This window comes from Chiloscyllium plagiosum, unplaced genomic scaffold (genome assembly GCF_037043375.1).
Source record: "Chiloscyllium plagiosum isolate Xiang-an unplaced genomic scaffold, Cpla_swu_hap1 HiC_scaffold_17, whole genome shotgun sequence".
Classification (NCBI taxonomy): domain Eukaryota; kingdom Metazoa; phylum Chordata; class Chondrichthyes; order Orectolobiformes; family Hemiscylliidae; genus Chiloscyllium; species Chiloscyllium plagiosum.
The window spans coordinates 49,598,295-49,624,549 of record NW_028270155.1 but is presented as its reverse complement, the minus strand read 5'-3'; the positions used below and the strand labels follow the sequence as shown (position 1 = coordinate 49,624,549).

Here is a 26,255-nt window from a genome sequence, read left to right as displayed (position 1 = left end):
TATCTTGCATGTCCTTTTCCACAGTAAATACTGATGCAAAATACTCGTTTAGTATCTCCCCCCATCTCCTGCATCTGCACACAAAGGCCGCCTCGCTGACCTTTGAGGGGCCCTATTCTATCTTTAGTTATCCTTTTGTCCTTAATGTATTTGTAAAAACCCTTTTGATTCACCTTAATTCTATTTCATGTTCCCTTTTTGCCCTCCTGATTTCACTCTTAAGTATATTCCTGCTGCCTTTATACTCTTCTAAGGATTCACTCGATCTATCCTGTCTATACCTGACATATGCTTCCTTCTTTTTCTTAACCAAACCCTCAATTTCTTTAGTCATCCAGCATTCCCTATACCTATCAGCTTTCCCTTTCACCCTAATAGGAATATACTTTCTCTGGACTCTCGTTATCTCATTTTTGGAGGCTTCCCATTTTCCAGCTGTCCCTTAAACTGCAAACATCTGCGCCCAATCAGCTTTTGAAAGTTCTTGCCTAATACCGTCAAAATTGGCCTTTCTCCAATTTAGAACTTCAGCTTTTAGATCTGGTCTATCCTTTTCCATCACTATTTAATAATAATAGAATAATGGTCAAACCCTCTTCTAACCAGAAGAAAAAGACTCTGTAAGTTAAGGCTTTTATTTTTTCTTTTTCTTTCTTTTTCATATATTTAAATGCATTGTTTGATTTTAGTTAGTTGATATGATGAAGGGCTTTTGCCCGAAACGTCAATTTCCTGCTCCTCGGATGCTGCCTGACCTGCTGTGCATTTCTAGTACCATTCTAATCTAGTTGATATAAAGCTAAGCTTACAATGGCAGGGGACCTCAGACCCGTGGCATGTGCCTCTTGCTTGATATGGGAGCTCAGGAACGTGGTTGACATTCCTGACTTTTACACTTGCAAGAAGTGTGTCCAGTTGCAGATCTTGTTTGACCGCATGACTGCTCTGGAGCTGCGGATGGACTCACTGTGGAGCATCCGCGATGCTGAGGATGTCATGGATAGCACATTGAGTGAACTGTTCACACCGCAGGTTAGAATTGCTGAGGGAGACAATGAGTGGGTGACCAAAAGGCATAAAAAGAGTATGAAGGCAGTGCAGGTGTCCCCTGCGGTCAACTCCCTCCAAAACAGGTATATCGTTTTGGATACTGTTGGGGGTGATGACTTACCAGGAGAGGGCAGCAGTTGTCAAGATCATGGCACTGTGGCGGGCACTGCTGTTCAGAAGGGCAGGAAAAAGACTCGTAGGGCCATAGTCATAGGGGATTCTATTGTGAGGGGAGTAGATAGGCGGTTCTGTAGCCAAAAACAGGACTCCCGGATGGTATGTTGCCTCCCAGGTGCTCGGGTCAGGGATGTCACCGATTAACTGCAGAGCATTCTAAAGGGGAGGGTGAATAGCCAGTTGTCTTTGTGCATTTCACCACCAACGATATAAGTAAAAAACAAGATGAGGCCCTGAAAGAAGAATTCAGGGAGCTAGGAGAGAAGTTAAAGAGGAGAACCTCAAAGGTAGTGATCTCGGGATTACTACCAGTGCCACGTGCTAGCCAGGGTAGAAATGAAAAAATAGGCAGGATGAACACGTGGCTTGATGGATGGTATAGGAGGGAGGGATTCGGATTTGTTGGACATTGGGACCAGTTCTGGGGAAGGTAGGACTATTACAAAATGGACAGTCTACATCTGAACCATACTGGAACCAATGTCCTTGGGGGAGTTTTTGCTACTGCTGTTGGGGAGGTTTTAAACTAATGTGGCAGGCGGCTGGGAACCAGAAGAGAAGACGAGTAGACAGCGAGGTGGAAACTGGAGATGGTAAGAATCATGAAGATAGCATTAATAAGGGCAAGAGTAGGCAGAGAGCAGATGAGCGCAAAAGAACTGGTGGCCTGAAGTGCATCTACTTTAATGCAAGGAGTGTAGTGTGTAAGGCAGATGGACTTAAGGCTTGGATTGGTGCCTGGGAGTGTGATGTTATTGCAATCACAGAGACTTGTTTGAAGGGAGGGCATGATTGGCAACTAAATGTTCCAGGATATAGACACAGGGAGGGAAGTAAAAGTGGGGGTGGAGTTGCATTACTGGTCAGGGACGATATCACAGCTGTGCTAAAGGAGGACACTATGGAGGGCTTGGGTAGTGAGGCATTATGGGTGGAGCTGAGAAATAAGAAGAGTGCAGTTACATTGTTCGGGCTGTATTACGGGCCTCCCAACAGTGAGCATGAGGTAGAAGAACAAACAGGTAAACAGATTATGGAAAGACGTAGAGGCAATAGGGTAGTGGTAGGGGAGATTTTAATTTTCCCAACATTGACTGGGATACACTTCGCGTCAGGGGTCTGGATGGGGTCAAATTTGTAAGACGCGTCCAGAGAGTTTTCTAGAGCAGTATGTCAATAGTCCGACGAGGGAAGGGGCCATATTGGACTTGGTATTGGGGAATGAGCCAGGCCAAGTGGTAGAAGATGTAGTGGGGGATTTCTTTGGGAACAGTGACCACAATTCTGTAAGTTTTAGAATACGCGTGGACAAAGAAGAGAGTGGTCCTAAGGGAAGAGTACTAAACTGGGCCAAGGCCAATTATATCAAAATTAGGCAGGAACTGGGAAGTGTGGATTGGACACAGCTATTTGAAGGGAAGTCCAATTTTGATATGTGGGAGGCTTTCAAAGATAGTGCAGAATAGGCATGTCCCATTGAAGGCAAAGGATAGGAAAGGCGAGATTCATGAACCATGGATGACAGGAGAAATCGTACAACTAGCCAAGAGGAAAAGGGAAGTGTAAATGAGGTCCAGGCAGCTAAGAACAGAATGGGCCCTGGAGGAATATCGGAAGAGTAGGACAAGTCTTGAACAAGGAATCAAGTGGGCCAAAAGGGGTCATGAAGTAGCTTTAGTGAACAGAATTAAGGAGAATCCCAAAGCACTTTATTTTTATATAAGAAGCAAGAAAGTAACTAGAGAAAGGATTGGTCTACTAAAGGACAATAGAGGAAGGCTGTGTGTCGAACCTGAGAGAATGGGTGAGATTCTGAATTATTACTTTGCCTCAGTGTTCATGTCGAGATTAGAGGTAGAATTTGAGTAGTCTGGATTACATTGACATAAGTAGGCAAGATGTGTTGGGTAGGCTAGAGGTTATTAAGGTGGACAAATCTCCAGGACCGGATGGGATCTATCCCAGGTTGCTTAGGGAGGTGAGAGAGGAAATAGCTGGGGCCCTGACAGATATCTTTGTGGCATTCTTAAACAGGTGAGGTGCCGGAGGACTGGAAAGATACTCCTGTTGTCCCCCTGTACAAGAAGGGTAGTGGGGATATTCTGGGTAACTACAGACCAGTGAGCCTGACGTCAGTGGTGGGAACGTTGCTGGAGAAGGTACTGGGGGATAGGATCTGTTTATATTTAGAAAAGAATGGGCTTATCAGTGATAGGCAACATGGTTTTGTGGAATGGAGATCATGCCTTACCAACTTAATAGAGTTCTTTTGAGGAAGTGACCAAGTTGATAGATGAAAGAAGGGCTGTTGATATCATATACATGAACTTTAGTAAGGTGTTTGGTAAGGTTCCCCAGGGTAAACTAATAGAGAAAGTGAAGTCACGTGGTGTGCAGGGTGTTCTAGCTAGGTGGATAAAGAAGTGGTTGAGCAACAGGAGACAGAGAGTAGTAGCTGAAGGGAGTTTCTCGAAATGAAGAAAGGTGACCAGTGGTGTTCCACAGGGATCAGCGCTGGGGCCACTGTTTGTGATTTACATAAATGATCTGGAAGAGGGCACTGTTGGTATGATCAGCAAGTTTGCAGATGACACGAAGATTGGTGGAGTAGCAGAAAGCATAAGGGACTGTCAAAGAATACAGGAGGACATAGACTGGAGAGTTGGGTGGAATAGTGACAGATGGAGATCGGTCCAGACAAATGTGAGGTGATGCATTTAGGCAAATCTAATTCTGGAGCGAATTATACAATGAATGAAAGAGCCTTGGGAAAAGTTGATGAGCAGAGAGATCTGGGAGTGCAGGTCCATTGTACCCTGAAGGTTGCTGCACAGGTGGATAGAGTGGTCAAGAGGCATATGGTTTGGATTAGATTACTTACAGTGTGGAAACAGGCCCTTCGGCCCAACAAGTCCACACCGCCCCGCTGAAGCGCAACCCACCCATACACCTACATGTACCCCTTACCTAACACTACGGGCAATTTAGCATGGCCAATTCACCTGACCTGCACATCTTTGGACTGTGGGAGGAAACCGGAGCACCCGGAGGAAACCCTCGCAGACACGAGGAGAACGTGCAAACTCCACACAGACAGTCGCCTGAGGCGGGAATTGAACCCGGGTCTCTGGCGCTGTGAGGCAGCAGTGCTAACCACTGTGCCACCGTGCTTACCTTCATCGGACGGGTATTGAGTATAAGAGCTGGCAGGTCGTGTTAAAATTGTACAAGACATTGGTTCGGCCACATTTAAAATACTGTGTACAGTTCTGGTCGCCACATTACCAAAAGGATGTGGACGCTTTGGAGAGAGTGCAGAGAAGGTTTAGGAGGATGTTGCCTGGTATGGAAGGCACTCGCTGTGAAGAGCGGTTGAGTGGGTTAGGTTTGTTTTTATTAGGAAAAAGGAGACTGAGGGGAGACCTGATTGAGGTTTACAGATTCATGTAGGGTATAGACAGGGTAGATAGAGGTAAGTTTTTTCCCAGGGTGAAGGATTCAATAACGAGAGGTCAAACTTTCAAGGTGAGAGGTGAAAAGTTTGAGGGGAATACACACGGCAAGTACTTTACACAGAGGGTGGTGGGTGTCTGGAACGCGCTGCCAGCAGCGGTGGTAGAAGCAGGCACGGTAGATTCATTTAAGATGCATCTGGACAGATGCATGAGTAGGTGGGTAGCAGAGGGATACAGATGCTTATGAAGTGGGCGACAGGTTTAGACAGTAGATTTGGATCGGCTCAGGTTGGAGGGCCGAAGGGCCTGTTCCTAGGCTGTTAAATTTTATTTGTTTTTTTTTGTTCTTTGTTCTTGGTCTCTGGCTCCAAATTGCTCCCCCACTGACACCTCAGTCACCTGCCCTGCCTTATTTCTCAAGAGTAGGTCAAGTTTTGCACCTTCTCTCGTGAATCAAAAAATTTTCTTGTACGTGCTTAACAAATTTCTCTCCATCTAAATCCTTAACACTATGGCAGTCCCAGTCTATGTTTGGAATGTTAAAATCCCCTTTCATAACCACCCTGCTATTCTTACAGATAACTGAGATCTCCTTACAAATTTGTTTCTCAATTTCCCTCTGACAATTAGGGGGTCTATAATACTATTCCAGTAAGGTGATCATCCCTTTCTTATTTCTCAGTTCCAACCAATAACTTCCCTGGATGTATTTCTGGGAATATCCTCTGTCAGCATAGCTGTAATGCTATCCCTTATCAAAAACACCACTCCCCCCCTCCTCTCTTGCCTCCCTTTCTGTCGTTCCTGTAGCATTTGTATCCTGGAACAATAAGCTGCCAGTCCTGTCCATCCCTGAGCCATATTTCTGTAATTGCTATGATATCCCAGTCAAATGTTCCTAACCATGCCCTGAGTTCATCTGCCTTCCCTGTGAGGCCCCTTGCATTGAAATAAATGCAGTTTAATTTATCAGTCCTACCTTGTTCTCTGCTTTATCCCTGCCTGCCCTGACTGGCTCACTTCTTTTCTCAGATTGATCTTCTTCCTCACTATCTCCCTGGATCCCACCTTACTAGTTTAAATCCTCCTGAGCAGCTCTAGCAAATCTCCCTGCCAGTGTATTAGTTCCCTTCCAATTTAGATGCAAACCGTCCTTCTTGTAATTATTTTTAAACTGTATCATGAGATTACATAGAACATAGAACATAGAAGATTACAGCGCAGTACAGGCCCTTCGGCCCTCAATGTTGCGCCGATCCAAGCCCACCTAACCTACACTAGCCCACTATCCTCCATATGCCTATCCAATGCCCGCTTAAATGCCCATAATGAGGGAGAGTCCACCACTGCTACTGGCAGGGCATTCCATGAACTCACGACTCGCTGAGTAAAGAACCTACCCCTAACATCTGTCCTATACCTACCCCACCCCCCCCCCCCCCCTTAATTTAAAGCTATGCCCCCTTGTAATAGCTGACTCCATACGTGGAAAAAGATTCTCACTGTCTACCCTATCTAAACCCCTAATCATCTTATACACCTCTATCAAGTCACCCCTAAACCTTCTTTTCTCCAATGAAAACAACCCCAAGTGCCTCAGCCTTTCCTCATACGATCTTCCTACCATACCAGGCAACATCCTGGTAAACCTCCTCTGCACCCGTTCCAGTGCCTCCACATCCTTCCTATAGTATGGCGACCAAAACTGCACACAATACTCCAGATGCGGCCGCACCAGAGTCTTATACAACTGCAACATGACCTCAGTACTCCGGAACTCAATTCCTCTACCAATAAAAGCCAGTACGCCATATGCCTTCTTCACCGCACTATTTACTTGGGTGGCAACTTTCAAAGATTTGTGTACATGGACACCAAGATCCCTCTGCTCATCCACACTACCATGTATCCGACCGTTAGCCCAGTACCCCATCTTTTTATTACTCTTACCAAAGTGAATCACCTCACACTTAGCTACATTGAACTCCATTTGCCACCTTTCTGCCCAGTTCTGCAGCTTATCTATATCCCGCTGTAACCTGCCACATCCTTCCTCACTGTCTACAACTCCTCCGACTTTCGTATCATCTGCAAACTTGCTCACCCAACCTTCTAACCCCTCCTCCAGGTCATTTATAAAAATGACAAACAGCAATGGTCCCAAAACAGATCCTTGCGGAACACCGCTAGTGACGGCACTCCAAGATGAACCTTTGCCATCAACTACTACCCTCTGTCTTCTTCCAGCCAGCCAACTCCTAATCCAAACCTCCAACTCACCCTCAATGCCATACCTCCGTATTTTTTGCAGTAGTCTACCATGGGGAACCTTATCAAACGCCTTACTAAAATCCATATACACCACATCTACTGCTTTCCCCTCGTCCACCTCCTTAGTCACCTTCTCAAAGAATTCAACAAGGTTTGTGAGGCACGACCTGCCCTTCACAAAACCATGCTGACTATCCTTGATCACATTATTCCTATCCAGATGTTCATAAATCCTATCCCTTACAATTCTCTCTAAGATTTTGCCCACAACAGAAGTGAGACTCACCGGCCTATAGTTACCAGGGTTATCCCTACTCCCCTTCTTGAACAAGGGAACCACATTTGCTAGCCTCCAATCTTCTGGCACTACTCCTGTAGACAACAAGGACATAAAAATCAAGGCCAATGGCTCTGCAATCTCCTCCCTTGCTTCCCAGAGAATCCTAGGATAAATGCCATTCAAGCTATCAAGCTATCAAAAGGTAAAATTTGAACTGCAACCAGAAAGTTTTTGTTGAGCCTTAAGTATATGGAGTAGCTTCCAGAAAGAATGACAAAGGAACCTTAAGAACCTTTTAAGAAACAGCTAAATGCTAAAATGGACGATGTCTGGCATATTTTTAGATATATCAATTAAGATCCAGCAAAGGCATTCTTTACTGTTGTAATATGTCGTATTGAGGTGGTAAGCTGGTATATTTTTGAAAGGTCTGCTAATACTCAGCTCACTTTCTGATCCTTTGTAGCTCCATCTATGTTAATTGTTCTACTTAACAGTGTTGATCTGGAAAGTATCAAGAAACTAAAATGTTTCTGTTACCACAAAAATCCATTGCCACTAATAATATTATGTCACCCACCAGCTCTACTAAATAAGATTATGTGATAAATTAACTGCTTCAGTTGTTAAAATGTGTTATTGTTGTGAGCTATGTGAACTAATGTTTGAACATAGCTTTGCTTGGAAACAATGCTTGTATATTATTGTAATCTCTAATTACAGTTGCCAATTACTGCGTAGATTTCAACAGTGGGTACATATTTTTGACTTTGCAGGGGCTTCAGCATGAGGTAAAACATCTTGTAAAGGAAGAAACACCTGGGTTGGCAAATATTTAACAAATTTACTTGAGAGTAAGTGTCCAGATGTACAACAGGTGGTAAAGGCTTTAAAGCTGGAGTTAGTTATTTCATAAAGCAGAACAAAGTGGCTGTGAGCTTTGTATCATAACTTATCTGCGTCGCAGATGAAAGGTTTTAGACAATGTAAGGATTAAACTAAATTTTTTTTATCACCACTCTTAATATTCACAATATGTTTTGATTACTTTAACAACCTTAGCTTCAAAACACTGAATTGCAGGAAAAGCCATAAAAGTCAGATGACCCCAGCTGCTTAGTGATAAAATCCTAAAATGTTAAGGTACAAGGTGTGGATTTAAAAACCACTCAAATGTAATTTGTTCTCTTTCTTTCACAGACAATGTCGGGCCTATCTGATGAGACAGCAGGAGACCTCCCTGTGAAGGATGTCGGCATGAACCTGGCTGGAATTGGTGGTTTGCAAGGTTGGAGGCACCTGCTTGTCATTACTACAACATACTTTGATCAGTGGATCCATTAGTTTTACTTCATAATCTTTTCCTTTTATGGTATCATTGATCCAAATGGTCAGGGCTTACTGATTAAAGCCACTACTGCACATCAGCTGGTACTAATTGTGCCCTTCACATGCCTTATGCAAGTAGTGATTGAGTCTTGTTTCATGATTCGCTGTCTCCATAACATCCTGTTACCATAAACAGAAGTCATTTTGACCACTATTTTAAAACTTACATTTCCTTTCTTCCCTTTTCTGTTCAGGAATTTTTATATGAAAAATGTTAAGATGACGTTCACTTAAAATGATTCCACATGGGATCAAGTTATTTTTGAATTCTTATTCACAATGAGTTGCCTAAAGCAACAGTGGAGTCAGTATGTTAAGTCAATGTATTTTTGAAACCTGTTGTTTGGTCTTATATGTTATCTATGTTAAGCATATGATACCAACTAAATTGTGTAGCTTGCTTGTGATTGTTTATGACATGAACATTAATAATGTCAGACAAGAATTACTAAATGGATATTGAGCTGCATTGAGGGAAGGAAGTGTGAAAGAACATGTAGTTTAACTACAGAATTTCAACTTTTGGGGAGGTTCATAATTAAACCGCAGCTTGAAGAGAGACTTTGTTTCCATAACGTGTATGCGAAAAGAGGAAAGAAGTTGTCATATTTGATGCGGATGGGAAATCAGGCTGTGTACATTTTTAAGCTAGATGCAGAAGGATTGTATGGTTGAAGATTAATGAAATGTGCCTAAAGTACACGTGGATAAAGAGAAATCTTCACCATATTTACATACTTCCCTTTATCAAAACTTCAAATCTCTTGAGCAAATCTGTTGAGGCTAATAACCAAGTCCCAATTTTCATGGCCACTCAAGTGTTCATAAAAGGATAACCTGAATGGGAATTTGTTTGGACTTCTGGAAAGAACTTCCTGGAACACTGAGAAAAATTGCTAGAGAAACTCAGTAGGTCTAGCAGTATCTAGCAGGTCAAAGTATGTTGTAGTAATGAATTGATGTTAATTGGCAGTTTTGAAGAAGGGTCACTGGACCCAAAATGTTCACTCTGCTTTCTCTCCATAAATGCTGCCAGACCTGCTGAGTTTCTCCAGCACTTTCTGTTTTTGTGAGCTGGAGAGAACTGTTGACTTTGCTTGATTGACATCTTTATGGTGATAAAATGAGTTATCTTTTTAATTATCTATTTTACTAGTGTCTCATAAGACATATCAGAATTAGGCTGTTCAGCCCATCACATCTGCTCCACCATGGCTGATATGGTTCTCAACCCAATTCTCCTGCCTTCTCCCATAACCTTTGACCCTTACTAATCAAGAACCTATCTCTGTCTTCAATACACTCAATGACTTGGCTTCCACAGTCTTCTGCACAATGAATTCCACAGAGTCACCATCCTCTGGCTGAAGAAATTCCTCTTCATTTTACACCCGCTGGCTCTCCCTTGTCTAACTTGCTCATTATCTCCTCAAAGAATTCTAACAGATTTGTCAGACAAGACCTCCCTTTGACGAAGTCATGCTGTCTCTGCCCTATTTTGCCATGCACTACCAAGTACTCCACAAATTATTTGAAATGGACTGTAATATCTTACTAATGACTGAGGTCAAGATAATGGGCCAATAGTTTCCTGTCTTCTATCCCCTCTCTTCTTAAACCTAGAATTACATTAGCCACTTTCCAGTCCTCTGCAACCCTCCCAGTCTCCAGTGATTCTGGAAAGATCACCACAATGCCTCTACAATCAATTCAGATATCTCCTTCAAAACTCTCTGGTGTAGTTCATCCATCTAGGTCATTTATCCTCCTCAGACTTTTCAGCTTCCCCAGCACCTTCTCCTTAGTGATGGCCACTATACTCACCTCTGCCCCCTAATTCTCTTGAAGTTCTAATATGTTGCAGGTGTCTTCTACTGTGACAACTGATCAAAAGTACCTATTCAGTTCCTCCATAATTTCTTTCTTCCCCCTTTACTACTTCTGCAGCCTGATTTTCTAGTGGTCCAGTATCCATTCTTGCCTCTCTTTTACTTAGATATCTAAAAAAGAACCTCTTGCAATCTTCTTTTATATCACGAGCTAGCTTACTATCATATTTCATCTTATTGTTTTTTTTAGTTTATCCTCTGTTGGTTTTTCAAAGCTTCTCAATCCTCTGGCTTTCCACTAATCTTTACCACATTGTATGCTTTTTCATTTGCTTTTATGCTATCCCTCACATTCCTTGTCACCCATGGTTGCCACATCCTCCCCTTTATATGCTGCTTCTTCCTTTGGATGAATTTCTGCTGTGCGTCCCAAATTACCCCCAGATATTCCTGCCATTGCTACTCCACCGTCTTCCCTACGAGGCTCCACTTCTAATCAACTCTGGCCAGCTATGTCTTCATGGCTTTGTTGTTACCTTTACTCAATATTGTTACAGCTGATTTCCATTTCTCCCTCTGAAACTGTAGGGTGAATTCTATCATATTATGGTTACTACCCCCTCAGTGTTCCCTCACTTAAGCTCCCTATTCAAGGCTGCCTCATTACGTATCACCAAATCCAGAATTTCCTGTTCCCTAGTGGGCTCTACCACAAGCTGGTCCAAAAAAAACCATCTTGTAGATCTTTTCCTTTTTTTGACATCCACTAGCAACCTGATTTCCCCAGTCCACCTGCTTATTGAAGTCCTCCATGATTATTGTAATAGTCCCTTTCTATCTTCCAATTTGTTTTTCCCCCACATCCTGAGTACTGCGAGGATTCCTACACACAACTCTAAACATGGTCTTTTCCCCTTTGCAGTGTTTGTTTCAATGTTTGTTTGCAAAAGATTAATTAGTGTGAAGTGTTTTAAGTCTCTTATTGACTCTTTAATAGCCTGTTCCATTGATGTTAATATAGTTGTAAGAAAATAAGTTGTTTTTTGAAAGGAGAATTGCAAATGGGTTTTGTTTTTAAACAATTCCACTTGTGTCATTTGGGTAGTTCTTATGGTTTCTGGTGCACTGGGGAAATGTGCAGATCAGTCACTTCTGCTCATGCCATTTCAACATGTTGATTCAAACATCATCTGGCCATCAGACATTGTGAAGACAGGCTCTGCTCTTTCGAGCATCTGTGCAGAAATCTGGCAGGTGCCGTGAACTAGAAGTTACATACAGCAACCAATTGAACCAATTCTCCTTCCCTGTCACTCTGTTCATTGACCTGTTAGCCTACAAACACTGAACAAATAATTTCTACTAAAAAGCCAAATGCTGCTGTCTTTAGCAATCGACCTTGCCACAAGCAGCCATTGTTCCATTTGCAGACTTTTTCATTTGCTCTCATGCCACTTTCTCTTTTTCTGATATATCTTGCTTTCATTGTTTTTCCATGCAGCAAATACATTTTGTGGGCCACAAAAAAAACTTTAACACCTCACTACCTCTTTTTTTTCAATAGGCATGTGGACTTCTGACTTTGGCACTCACTCACCTACTGTAGCATTGGAGGCAGATGGTATGATGTTGGTTTGCTCATCTAACCATCATGTAATATTTTATGGAAGCCCAGCAAGGGATTGGAGGTTTGAGACTGTAAAATCCAGTGAACATTAACTATAGGATTAATTAATTAATTCTATACGTATGTATATCATGATGTGGAGGTGCCTGTGTTGGACTGGGTTGGACAAGGTCAAAAGTCGCACAACACCAGGTTATAGTCCAACAGGTTTATTTGAAAACACTAGCTTTCAGAGCATTGCTCCTTCCCAGAGTGTTAGTGAGAGACACAGAATTTATAAGGAAAAGATCAAAGGGTCATAAAACTCATGCGAACAAATTGAATATATCTAATATGGCTCTTAAATCTTTAATCAGTTGGAATGGAGGTGCAGGTTGCGATTGATGAATATGCAAATCCCAGAATTTCTTTCAAGTCACTGCCCTGAGGTAATTTAAGGTGTTATCAATATAAAGGAGGTGCACTGATGATGTTACCGAGTATGGTGATGAAACAAACTTACCAGCTCAGTGAGCAAGTTAACAACCTCATCCACAACCTGAGCTACAAATCTTCTCAAATACTCTGAAGGGACACTCATCCTAATTCTTAGAGTAAAGGAACAATTTCTAGGACTAGGTATGGCATTAACTTAGTGGGAAAAGGAAGGAAAATACTGGAGAGGAATTGAAATCCGGGTTGTCTGACCTTTTTGCATGGAGTGGCCACAAGTCAATTTTTTTCTTATTCAAGCATTCAGTGATTAAATTTCAGAAAGCTGAGCTATGAGACAACAATAAACACGAATTTCAGATAAAGCAATTTCAGAGCAATGTGCGATAATTTAAATAAATAAATAAATAAATAATAACGGCCAACAAAAAAGAGCCCAGCAGCAGAGCTACCTGATCAATTTTTTTTTTTTTTTGCCTTTTTGGTTAAGAAGCCGATCCAAAGTTCTGGACACCAGGGAGGTGGATGAGGCAGTAGGCTGAGCTGAGTGGTTGGATTTAACTAATGCTGACTTTTGTTCGTTTCTGGTGGGCAAACATCGAGTTAGCCTGAGTGAAATTCACATGAAAGTGGGGATCATAAGTGGGTTGCCTTTCAGCCTGGTTTCATCATGCCATTGAATGTCAAGGGGCAATGGGACAGATTTTCTTTTGCTGGTGATGGTCACTGCTAGTACTTTTGGTGTGAATATTACTGTCCACTTGTCATCCCAAACCTGGATATTGTCCAGCTCTTGCTGCATTTGAACATTGACAGCTCCAGTATTAAGGGATCACAAATGGTGCTGAACCTTGAGCCATTCATCAGCAAATACCCCACTTCTGACCTTATGATGGAGGGAAGGTTATTAATGAAGCAGCTGAAGATGGTTGGGCCCAGGACATCACCCTGAGGAACTATTATGATAAATATTGTGCCAATTGATTGGAAAACGTTTTTGTATTTTTCCTTGTATTATTCTATTAAATTGGAATAACAGAATATATCACCACAGAAAAAGCAGAACTCAAGTCAGGAACGCACTGTCTTGGGAAACTCAGTCAGAACATATTGCGGTTAATATTGAAATTGAGCATTAACAATAGATAATTGTCCTACTGTACAACATTTAGTAACCATATAATTATAGTATGTGACTGAATGTATTGCTTTGTAATCACAGAATCATCTGGTGCACAGAATACTAGAGCTCGTCAAGCCGTGTCTCGTATTTGCCGTGAAGAGCTGGAAGATCGCTTTCTTCGGCTACATGATGAAAACCTTTTACTCAAACAACATGCACGAAAACAAGAAGATAAAATTAAAAGGTTTGAATTCCTGTTAATTTCATTCTGTAATAGTCAAATGTTGTTTTCTCTGTTATCTGCTATTTAACAAATACTTAGATGTCTTATTGTTGTTGGTTAATGTGTTTAATTTTTAAGAAGTTAATTGAAGACATTCATCATCTAAAAACTTTTTTCTTTTGTTGTCATGCATCTCGCCCTCTCCCATTTTTGTTTCCTCAAAAACAAATACACAGGTTATGTTCTGTGAGAGCTGGTAATCAATGAACATCTCTTTCATGTTGAGATTTTCTGCATGCTTCCTTAGTGATTGCTGACAAGTTATTTGATCATAGCTGATACATTCTGGTCCTCACCTAATATGCATATTTGTCAGTAAAAATCACTGCTTGCAAATGCAAAGGAACTCTAGTTGATTTTTATTTTTTTTCCCCCCTCCCTAATCCAGGAGCACCAGGACTTTGACAATCCTCAAATTGCAACTCCAGTTGAGCTCAGCATACTGTGCTCATAATGTAAATTGAACATTGAACCTTTCTGGCTTTGAGTTCAATTGCCTATGAAAACATGTAGTGGTAACCAAACTGGCTATACCTCCAATGTACTTAAAACAAGCAAAGTCATTAATTGTGTGCTGTGTATGAACAAAAGAGTACTACATGCGTCACCAAAATGACCAGAATTCAGGAAGAACATTGGGACTCTCCTGAGCCAGCCTTATTCAATAAAATGAAACTCCCATATCTGGACACTCCAACTGTACATCAGAACCACTTGGAAACATTTAAACAGAACAGTTATTGACAGAAAATAAAAATGTTGAAAAATCTAAAAAAAAAGTTTACACGTGATGAAACCTCGCCACATTTGCCTTTTTTTAATTAAAGGAACATTTTGAAGGCCACAATCTAACTGAAAATTGGACTTGCTTCGACTTGTGACATTTCTAGTTTAATTCAAAATAATTGGCTTGATCAAATATAGTCCATTTCCTGAGGATACATTTGTGTCATTTGATAGTCAGGCTTCTGGAATATTTACAGTTCCCAGCAATACAAAATTTTTATTCAAAACAGACAACCGATGTGCTTTTATAAAATCAAATAAGGACAGTCTGCTTAATGCACACCTGTATAAATTTTACTTTGAGTTTTGTAAACTAGAGAAAAGAATGCTTTTGGCACAGTAGTGGCCACAAGATCCAGGTTTAATAGCTGTGCAGAGGTGTGTCAAAACATATCCAAATACAGTGAATAAAAATAACCATTCAAGAAAGCTCATTAGGGATGAAATTAAAAAGCAGAACCATGACTGACCTAGCCACAAGCAGACAGATATAAAATAAGAGAGGTAAATGCATGGCTGAAAGGTAGATGTGGGAGAAATGGCTTTCAGTCCATGATGTACAACTAAGACCATTGGGGAAAGAGGAGACTGTACCACGGGGGTGATCACTGTTAAAACCAGTGTCCTTCTGAGCGAATGCTTCATCTGATGGGGAATCTAGAGCCAGGAGGCATAGCATTAAAATAAGGGGCTTCTTATTTAGGACAAAGATTAGGAGGATTTTTTACCCTGAAGGTGGCTAGTCTTTGGACTTATCATGCACAGAGAGCAGTGGAGGTGGTGTTGGATTACAGGGAGATCTTTAAAGTAGGATACATGTTATTTGAGAGGAAATTCAGAAAGCTAATGAAAAAGGACAGAACAATATAGAGTGTAATACATGAAAATATGATGCTACCCACTTTAGTACAGAAAATAGAAAGGGTGAATATTATTCAAACAGAGAAACTGCAGAATTTTTGGTCCAAAAGAATCTACATGGCCTTATCCATTAATCATAGAAAAGCTAACTGAGCATGATCTTAGAAAGGCAAATGGTACACTGGCCTTTATGGCAAATGAGATGGAATACAAAGATCGGGAAGTCTTGCTACAACTGTACACCTGAAGTATTATGTACAGTTTAGGTCTCTTTACTAAAGGAGAGATATGTTTGCATTGGTGGTTAGTTCAGGAAAGGTTCAGTAGGATGACTAATAGGTTAAACTGGTTATGCTTTTATTCATCAGAGTTTAGGAGAACGAGAGGTCCTCTTATTGAAACGTTTAAAATTCAGAAGGCTTGTGAAAAAAGAAAGCTTCCCCTTGTAAGGTATCTGGCACTCAGAGACACAGTTTAAAAATAAATGTTTCCCTCTAAAGATGAAGATGAGTAGGAACTTCTTTTTTCAGAGAATGATTAGTCTTTGGAAATCTCTTCCACAGAGAGCAGTGGTGGGTTGAGTCACTGCATATGTTCAATTCTGAGAAAAGGAAAGAAAGAAGAGGAAATGCCACGATCATATCAGCTGCTACCTTACCGAATGGCAGAAAAAGCTTGAGTGATTAAATGGCTAACTCCTGCAACTATTTCTTAAGTTCTTCTGTTCTCATTAAACTGTGAGATGCAGAAATCTTTCCTCATCCAAATTTGAGAAATTAAGTTCATTTATAGACCGGGTTGAAGCTGGTTGGGTGTCTCATAAATAGTGATTCTAAATAGAGGCAAGTATGATAGTATGGGTACTTAAAATGCCAGGGAATAATAGGCTATGGACCAAGTGCAGGTAAATGGGATTAGTGTAGTTTGGTGGTTGATGGTCAGTATAAACATGGTGGGCCGGACAGCCTGTTTCAAAGCTGCATGACTCTTTGATTTATCAAATAAAAACAAATCATTTGAATTTTGAAGCAAATTGCCTCTAATTATCAAATCATTGCTACTTGTGTTCTTTTAAAAATGTTAATCTCTAATTAGTTACAAAGAGAAAGTCTCTAATTTTTACCTGATTATTACCTTTTATGCCAACATTAAATAGCATTACCAGCTTAATCAGTAACATCTGTGAGGCACAGAGTAAGGTTTTGAATAGAAATAGAGGGCAAATAAAGTGACTTTCCCAAACTGATTACCATATGCAAAACAGAGGCGATAATCAACATTTTCAAAATGTTCTTAACAGCTGTGTATGTGTGCGAATTAGAAGCAATGGGGCTGGATTTTATGGCCCTCCATCTGCATATTTGAAGGTGGGGGCTTGAAAATAAAACAGATGGCCTAGTCACCACCTTCCTGCTCAGCCAGTAATGTCTCCCATATTATGTTGAATGGCGAAGGTGTCAGTAGCCTGGCTCACCCATACTCAGTCCTATCGAATTCCTCAAATGGAAATTAAGAGCCTCATTCTACCTTCGCTACAATATTATATGTGGCAAGGAAGGTAAAGGCAAGACAAATGGCCTGGCAGCTTTTACTGTATGGGCAGGGAGACAATGTACATCCTGTGGGCTGAGCAATAGGGATCCCTACACTCATTGAAGACAGCCGCCCCTCCAAGTTAGGACACTTCCCCTGCTGGGGTCTGTTAAGCTGGCCCATCCTAAATCCCCAGACTTGTCTGAAATCCGCAATCTATGTAGTCCCAGCAGTGGTCACTACTTAATTCTGGTGCAGCTGGGACTATGTCTGGAACTGTTCACTAATCAGATTGGCTAACAGTTCTCTATGGTGCGATTTCCACCTAAATAGTGGTAAAAGTCCCACTCTATCTAAATTAGAATTACCACCAGCTTAATATCACTGCTGGTAGCTGGGCTGGCTGACCAGGGACTGGGAGAATGAGGAATATATGTACCTCCATACAATCCATCCCATAGTAACACCAATAAAGACACACAAAGATGTGTTAAGAACCAGTCAGAAATGTCTAAATTCAGTGTTAATAGTGACACTTCAGAAAATAATAATCCAGTGCTGCTCGACAGGGGATCCTCTACCAATTTTGCCAGAATTATCCTTTGCCTCTCCAAACACTGTTGAGCACCGCTATAATTTTTTTTAGTGATCTTGAGTTTGACTTTCACAGTCCTGCCTAACCAAGGATATATCATGCACAGTTGTACCAGATTAAAGAGCCAGATAAGCCAAAATTCAGCAGTTCCACTGCAGTACTGTTAAGCTCAGAGTGTCCATTCCAGTTCCTGAAGAGTCTTCCTCAGCATTAGTAAATCCCTGGGCTAACATTTGCAATGCAATGTTAATGTCCAAGACATACCCAGAAGTATAGTTAAACTTCACCCTTTTTACCACAATGGGGCAGTATTTACTGAGGTGTTTCCCAATCTCTCTCAATAATTTTGAGAAAACAGCAGTGGAAACCGTGGCAAAATAATGTGAACACCAGTTGTGCGCTTTCTCATAGTTTCCACCAATCCTCTGCCAAATATATGGCTAGAGATTAGGGAACAATCCACGCAGAAGTTAATGCTCCAAATCTCTGTCTTCAACTGGTTAATCTTGCACACCACAGCCTAAGTAGACCAACTGAGTAATGGCTTGACATCAGAAGGAAGTGCTTATCACCAATACACATGGTGGACAACAGGACTTCACTCTAAATTTAATGGATGACAACCATCCAATTCAGGACAGCAGTCTGCTCCAGAGAGCTGCTAGCCTAATCAAAGGTCTGGAAATCCAGCAGCTTCAACACCATTGCCAGAAGCATTGGCCAGTGCTGAGGCAAGTAAAAGGAATGAACTTTTTGTAAGAACAAAATATAGGGCCAGGTTCTGGCAGGGGCGGGGGAATTCCTCCTGGGAAATCTAGAACTGTGGTGTTACCTGCCCTATCTGCAGCTTTCCACAGGCTATCTCTGCAACACCATCTTCATTTAGCTCATATCCTCCTCACAAGCTGGAGATTGCCCCAGTGTTGGCAAAACACCCAACGAAAAAATAGATGGACTCTAATTGAGCTTTTATTTATGAACATTGATCATCTTGGGGTAGAGCAGTCTGTCCTCTTCTGGTCTCCCTGTCAGCAATTGCCCTGATGGTGGAACAGAGTCTGGGAGTTGTTTCAACATATCTTCAACTCCTCCTCCTTGGGGTCAGTCAAATTCAACCTCATCTTGCTGTTTGTACTCGGCTTAAACAATGGAAGGAGATAAAATATATACAAGACTGCTGTTAAAAGCATATTATTTCATATTTAAATCACTGCTCTGATGTCATTTCATTTGAACTCTAAGCATCTTAATACTCTGTCATGAACAATATTGCAGAGGTAAATTAGATGTAAAGGCATATCATGCTTAATGTCAACAATAACATTGTTTTAACAAAGTTGTTGTGTCTTTACTAAATGTCCTTACAATTAAAAACATTATTTGTTGGGGTGTTTAACAGCTGTGAACCACGTTGAGTGTGCAAGGGGTTAAACGCTAATAAAAAGTTCAATAAGTTTTGCTTAATCCTGTAAACTACTATTTCCAAGACCCAAGAATTTATGCTGAAGTTCTTTGCATCTCCAAATTTCCTGACTATCTTCAGGAAAAAAAAGTCTTTCAACAAAGAGGATGTGTTTAATTATTTTTGTTTCAAACATAGTTGATGTTTAGAGGTAATGCAACATATGTTTTCCTTCCATCTCCTCTGATGTATATAAATATATTTGGTTTCACTGTTTCCCACTTAAATTCAGCACTTGACATATACCACATCATAGCAAATCACCTACCTTAAACAAATAAACGGATACATTGCTTTATACATGTGACAAGCTCAGTGCAAAAATCAAAGCTTGCTATTAACCAGGCACAAAATCCTGGTGTTAGAGATGTGTGACCAATTTTGTAAGGTCTGCAACTTGTCCTATTCATCAAAGCCACCTTTCCTTTCTTTGTGTGCCAAGTGTTTTACATTCACTGATATGTATGTTTTCTGTTACTCTATTATTACATCACTCGCATGTGCCCTTTGATAGACTTTTGTTCCCAGTTAGTATTTCACATCAAAACTGGATGGAATCAAAGGTACAGTTGATCAAATGCCAACATTAAATTCTGAGAGTATTTGGAAAAAAAAGATGAAAACCAGGATGGCCTGTCTTGAGTTTAAAATCAAACTGTGTCTGAAAGTCATTATTTGTTCAAATCCATTTCTTCAATTGTTTCATTTAAGGTTGCAAAGCAAATCTAAAGTTAGGAGCTTATAATTAATAATGTGTTCCATATTGAATTGGTTTTATAAGGACCACCTAAACTTTACAGCTTGCGAGCTTTTAAAATTTCAAATTCTTTACACTGTATGTGGTACAGTAAAAGGAGCAAACACAATGTTAAGGTATGAGATTAAAACCTTACATTCCTCCTACACCCACTCCTTGGAACTATTCTTAGGAACTTATGGTGTGCTCCATATATGACTTCCTTTGATTTGTTATTCATCAAACATATGGAGTAAGTATGTGTTGCCTGTGCAGCAAGCTAGAATGATAAGCCTTAGGAAACTGCTATTTGTCAGTGTTACACAACAGATTGCTCTTCTGTGGTTTTGATTAACTTCAAAGAATTCTTCACAGGCAGTAATAGTTATTTCAAAATCTGAAATGTATTATTCACGTTCCAAGCTAGAGTCTTTAGCAGTGTTTATGCCCTTTTCAACAAAATAGTTTCGCTGACTTTTCATATTCTTTTCCTGTTCCGTCAGGATGGCTACTAAGCTAATTAGGCTTGTTAATGATAAGAAGAGGTCTGAGATGGAGAGTGGCGGCACCAAGCGGATAGGCAGGGACATTGAAATGGAAGAGATGATTGAGGAACTGCAGGAAAGAGTTTGTGAATTGGAGAAGCAGAATGATGGGCTGAAGAATCGACTGGTAGCGACTAAACAGCAGATACAACTGCAAGGCCGTAGAAACACACCATACAGTTATGTACAATCACGCGTAAATACTGGCCTCAGAAAAGTTCATGAAGTTGCCTTTACACAAGGAAATCTTAAAAAAGGTACCAGACAGCTGGAAGTATGTACGTTTTCAGATTTCCAACTGTACCATATCCTGTAGTGCTTTGAATTATTTTTACCTAAAGATTTCATTCATAACATTTTTAAATCAAAGATGCACATTAAACTTACAATAACCCACAGTTAATAATTACGTATATTTTTGTTTATAATTAAGAATGAATTGTAGCCCATTTATTAATATGTCTCTAGTGCTAGTCATTGTTTATATGTTCAGATTATAAGGATTAATTTCAATGTTTAATCAAAACTGTGATTCTTTGAAATGTTTTTCTTACTGTTCAATTATATTATTTTAATAAGATCTAATGCTTATTTATTTTACCTTTTCTATCCAACTCTACTGTGATTGCTGTTGAACATTTAAGTGGTTGACGTTTCATGTTTCCCACCATTTACTTCCTCTATGGCTACCTAATAAATTCCTGGACATTACAGAGGGACTGACTAGGGATGAATGACCAATATTTATACCACAATTGCTTAAACTATATATTCCTGATAGTTCACAGTCAAAAATTTTTGTCTCCTGTCAGGGAATTGCACAAAAAGAATCATTCTCTGATGGTCTCTCTTGTCCGTCAAAATAAATTTCTTTTTCTGTGCCGACCGAGAGCAGATTTTCCAAGGCATAGCAATCATAGAACGATTGCATGCTGTCCCTTGATTGTTACGAAAGAGGAGAGTTCTCCATTTCTGACAGGTAATTACAATCAGCTTCCTTCAGAAATGTGGACAAGCGCTTCCATTCTGACTGTTCTTTTGTAGGGCAGAACTGTTGGGGGAAGACACCCCCCCCCCCTCCAACGCGCGCGCGCGCACGCACACACACACACCTGCATTTTCACAGAAGGGAACTGCCCCGCTCTGGAATTTAAATTTCCAGAATCACAGACGCCCGTTTTGACACTGCTGTACATGGTAAGTGTATAAGGTAAATGTGAGGTTAGAGTGCAGGAAGGATAGGGGTTTCATATGCCAGGTAGGTAGCTAGCCAGATGGGTGGGGTCCCAGCTGGATACATGGTAGGATTCCAAGTGGATAGGGTACACATTGACAAGGAGACAGGTGAATGATGCAGTATCTCAGGTAAATCAGATTGGGTGGGAAAAATCAGATCTGATGGAGGCTGAGGAGGGTTAGTGTTGAGTTGGTTCATAAGTTCAAAAGATATAGAAGCAGAATTAGGCCATTCGACCCATCGAGTCTGCTCCGCCATTCGATCATGGCTGATATGCTCCTCACCCCCGTTTTCCTGCCTTCTCTCCATATCCCTCCAACCTATTACCAATTAAAAATCCGTCAAAATCCTCCTTAAATGTACTTGCTGACCCAGTGTCCACTGAACTTTGGTGTAGTGAATTCCATAGATTCACGACCCTTTTGGGAGAAGTGGTTTCTCCTCAACTGTGTTTTAAATTTGCTACCCCTTATCGTAAAACTATAACCTCTCATCCTAGAATTCTCCACAAGAGGAACTATCCACTCCACACCTCTACTTTATCCACACCTTTTATCATAGAGTCATAGAGACGTACAACATTGAAACAGACCCTTTGGTCCAATCAGATATCCTAAATTAATCTAGTCCCATTTGCCAGCAGTTGGCCCATATTCCTCCAAACACTTCCTTTTCATAAAACCATCCAGATGCCTTTTTAAATGTAATTGTACCAGCCTCCACCATGTCATCTGACAGCTCATTCTATCCATGCACCACTCTTTTAAGTCTTTCCCCTCTCACCCTAAACCTATGCCCTCTAGTTCTGGAGTTCCCCAACACAGGGAAAAGATCTTGTCTGTTTACCCTATCCATGCTCCTCATGATTTTATAAACCTCTATAAGGTCACCCCTCAGCCTCTGATGTTCCAGGGAAAACAGCCCCAGCCTGTTCAGCCTCTCCCTGTAGCTGAAATTCTCCAACCTTGGCAACATCCTTGTAAATCTTTTCTGAACCTTTTCAAGTTTCACAGCATCCTTCCTATAGGAAGGAGACCAGAATTTCACACAATATTCCAAAAGTTTCCTAACCAATGTCCTGTACAGCCACAGCATGACCTCCCAACTTCTATAGTCAGTGCTCTGACCAATAAAGGTAAGCATACTAAGTGCCTTCTTCACTATCCTATCTTCCTAAGACTCCACTTTCAAGGAACTATGAACTTGCACTTCAAGGTCTCTTTGTTCAGCAATACTCCCCAGGACCTTACCATTCAGTGTATAAGTCCTGCCCTTTCCAAAATGCAGCATCTCGCATTTATCTAAATTAAGCACATCTTGAATACCTCAATTTATCTCCCCTCCTTCTTCTAAATTCCAGAGGGAATTGGCCTAACCTGTTTAATCTCTCTTCATACGACAAACCCCTCATCTCTAATGAACCTCCTCTGAACTGCCTCCAATACCACTATATATTTCCTCAAATAAGGGGACCAAAACTGTGCACAAGATGCCAGGTGCAGTCTCACCAATACCTTGTATAGTTGCAACAATACTTCCTTACCTTTATATTCTATTCCTTTAGCTATAAAAGCCAACATTCCATTCACTTTCTTTATTATCTTCTGTACCTGCATGCTAGTTTTCTATGTCTCACAAACGAGTATACCTAGATCCCTCTGCACCAGTGCACCCTGCAGTTTCTTCCCCATTAAGATAATAGGTTATCTTCCTTTTTTTTTGACCCAAATGCATGACCACACACTTATCCACGATAGGATGGGTGTTGGGGTTTTGAATGGCAGTGAAGGAAGAAGTGTCAGATCCCATGGATGGCAGAAGCTAATTGGCTTCAGAGCATGGAAGTGGGGTGTTAAGGGAAGTGTGAAGCAGGTCTGAATCAGGTGAAGAGGTGATCTCGTCCAAATTGGAGGAAGGTGGTTCAGATCTGGTGCGGCTGAAGGGGTTTTGGATCTGAAACAGGGGTAGAAGCAATTGGGTCCAGAGCAAGTGAAGTGGTTTGGGTCACATGGGTGTCAAGTGGGGTCTAAATGGTAGAGGGAGGTTTTGAAGTAAGTATGGGTCACTTGAATAGTTACTCAGTAGTTAGATAATGTATTTTGTATTCAAACTGCAGCACTGCTGCCTCACAGCGCCCAGGAGCAGGGTTCAGTTCCCACCTCAGGCGACTGTCTGTGTGGAGCTTGCACATTCTCCCCGCGTCTGCGTGGGTTTCCTCCAGGTACTCCGGTTTCCTCCCACAATTCAAAGATGTGCAGGTCAGGTGAATTGGTCATGCTAAATTGTTCAGTGTTAGGTGCGTTAGGGGTAAATATTGGGCAGGGGAATGGTTTTGGGTGGGTTGCTCTTTAGAAGGTCAGTGTGGGGCCAAATGGGCTGTTTCCATACTGTAAGGAATCTAATCTATTCTAAGTTTTTTTCTGAGTAACTACATACATGTTGCCATTGGAATCTTCCATAATCTCAAATTTAAATTGAGTGTTTCAGAAGGTTCCAGACCGAGGAATTGCCCAATGGAATCTTCAGTTTCCCAGACAAGTCCTTTGGTGTCTTCTACAATGGGTATTCCATATGGTCTCCATGCACAACTCCCACCAATGCTGGAATAATGATTGTCTGACCATTGGAAGATTTGCCTCAAAAGTCTTTAGTGAAATATCTAATTTTTATTTAATGTGCCAATTACACCCTGAGTCTATTGCAATACATTCAGATGCATTTTCATTCATAGAATTTCTTCATGGCAATAATTTTAATGGGAACCTGCAAAATCTTGGACAATTACAAAAAAAAGCTAGACATTCCTACTTTGATTATGTCACTGAAATATTTTGTGACCTATCAGTGTAATAACTGGTAGAAGAGGTCAAGCGAATCACGATGCAACAATCTTGATGGTTAATGGATTTACAGAATAATAACAAAACTGAACTTGTAACTGATAATATGCAATAAAAATGCACTGGACCCCAAAATACAATAATCCTTTGTTATCTGTATTATTTAATCCAAGATAAGCTATAATTTTAACAATTTGAACAATCGTGGTTATCAGCATTCATCTGAGATCATTTAGTTTAGGTTTTTTGAATCTATCTGGATGGGTAAATTAATAGGAATGGTTTTGAGGGATATGGGCCAAATTGACAAATGGGACAAGGTCAGATTGGGATGTCTGGTCAATGTGGACGAATTAGACCAAACAGTTGGTTTCTGCTCTGTATGATTCTGTGACTTTATTTAATTCCTTTGGAATTTGTTTGGGAAACTCCACAAGCAACTTAGTTTTTTTTTGAAAGTCACGTTGTGCACTTGGAGAAGCAAGGTAGTTACACAAAATAAAACTGCATTTGTTTCTGAGGAAGGATCACTGACCTGAAACATTAACTCTGATTTCTGCCTGACCTGCTGAGCTTTTCCAGCCATTTCTATTTTTGTCCACGTGTTCTGTCATGGAGTAATATAATCAACAAAGATAGATTAGATAACATTACAGTGTGGAAACAGGCCCTTCGGCCCAACAAGTCCACACTGCCCCACCGAAGCGCAACCCACCCATACCCCTACATTTACCCCTTACCTAATACTACGGACAATTTAGCATGGCCAATTCACCTGGCCTGCACATCTTTGTGATTGTGGGAGGAAACCGGAGCACCCGGAGGAAACCCACGCAGACACAGGAAGAACGTGCAAACTCCACACAGTCAGTCGCCTGAGGCGGGAATTGAACCCGAGTCTTTGGTGCTGTGAGGCAGCAGTGTTAACCACTGTGCCACTGTGCCGCCCATAAAGATAGTGGCATGGACGGGCAAATTTCTGAAGTTCTCAGGAATTTCATAATAAGGTGTTAACCTCTCCAATATAGCTTTTAGCACTTCATTGGATTGCAATGAAAAGTAAACGTCCACTGTTGTTTTGCTAATGTATTGTGTTAACGTTATGCAAGTTCTTCCAAATCTGCAAATAGCAGTTTTGCTGTCCCTTTATTATTGTCTGTTGTAAACACTTTAATTTTTGCCAGGAAGCAAAAAGGAATTTAGTTACTCGTGTAGTTTACAGAATTTTAAAAAAATGACTTGCTACAATCAGAATTTAAGATATTAGGTGGATAAAGAAAATAATTATTATTTTTCACAATCACCTTTTTGATACTCATTCAAGATATAATTGCTGTCTAATGTTAGCATGCCAAATCAGGTGGACTAAACTGCAACACAATGCACCAGCTGGACGGGAAGTACAATACATTTTAATGTTGCTTCAGAGCCAGCAGCATTCCACAAGCATGAAGGTCAAAATCTGTAGATGAAAAATAATGAAATCACGTTTACATGGGTAAACCAACAAGACACTAAGATTGTAGGCTCAAAATGAGTAGTTTCTTTTTAAAAAAAGGTGTTGAAAGAAAACTGGTTTTAGTATTTACTAAAGTCAATGGTCTAAAAATAGTTCATTATTGTGGAATGCTTCAGCAATTGTTTAGTGGAGCTTGTATATTAGGTATCCATGAGCTCAATTTGAATTCCCAGCTGTGAATGCTGTGAAGGTAATGATTAAATCAGCACTCAATCTGTATATTTA

The 26,255-nt window shown here is 40.8% G+C and overlaps 1 protein-coding gene across 5 annotated transcripts in view; it reads left to right on the top strand.

Moving 5' to 3' along the window:
- The window catches only part of rpgrip1l (RPGRIP1 like), a 225,810-nt gene that overhangs the window by 24,285 nt on the left and 175,270 nt on the right, over window positions 1-26,255 (top strand). For all 5 annotated transcript variants that reach the window (XM_043706986.2, XM_043706987.2, XM_087995908.1 and 2 more), the window contains exons 2-4: window positions 8,434-8,521; window positions 13,733-13,877; window positions 20,393-20,691. In XM_043706986.2, the coding sequence (XP_043562921.2) occupies window positions 8,434-8,521; window positions 13,733-13,877; window positions 20,393-20,691 (532 nt within the window). The remainder of the gene's footprint in view (window positions 1-8,433; window positions 8,522-13,732; window positions 13,878-20,392; window positions 20,692-26,255) is intronic.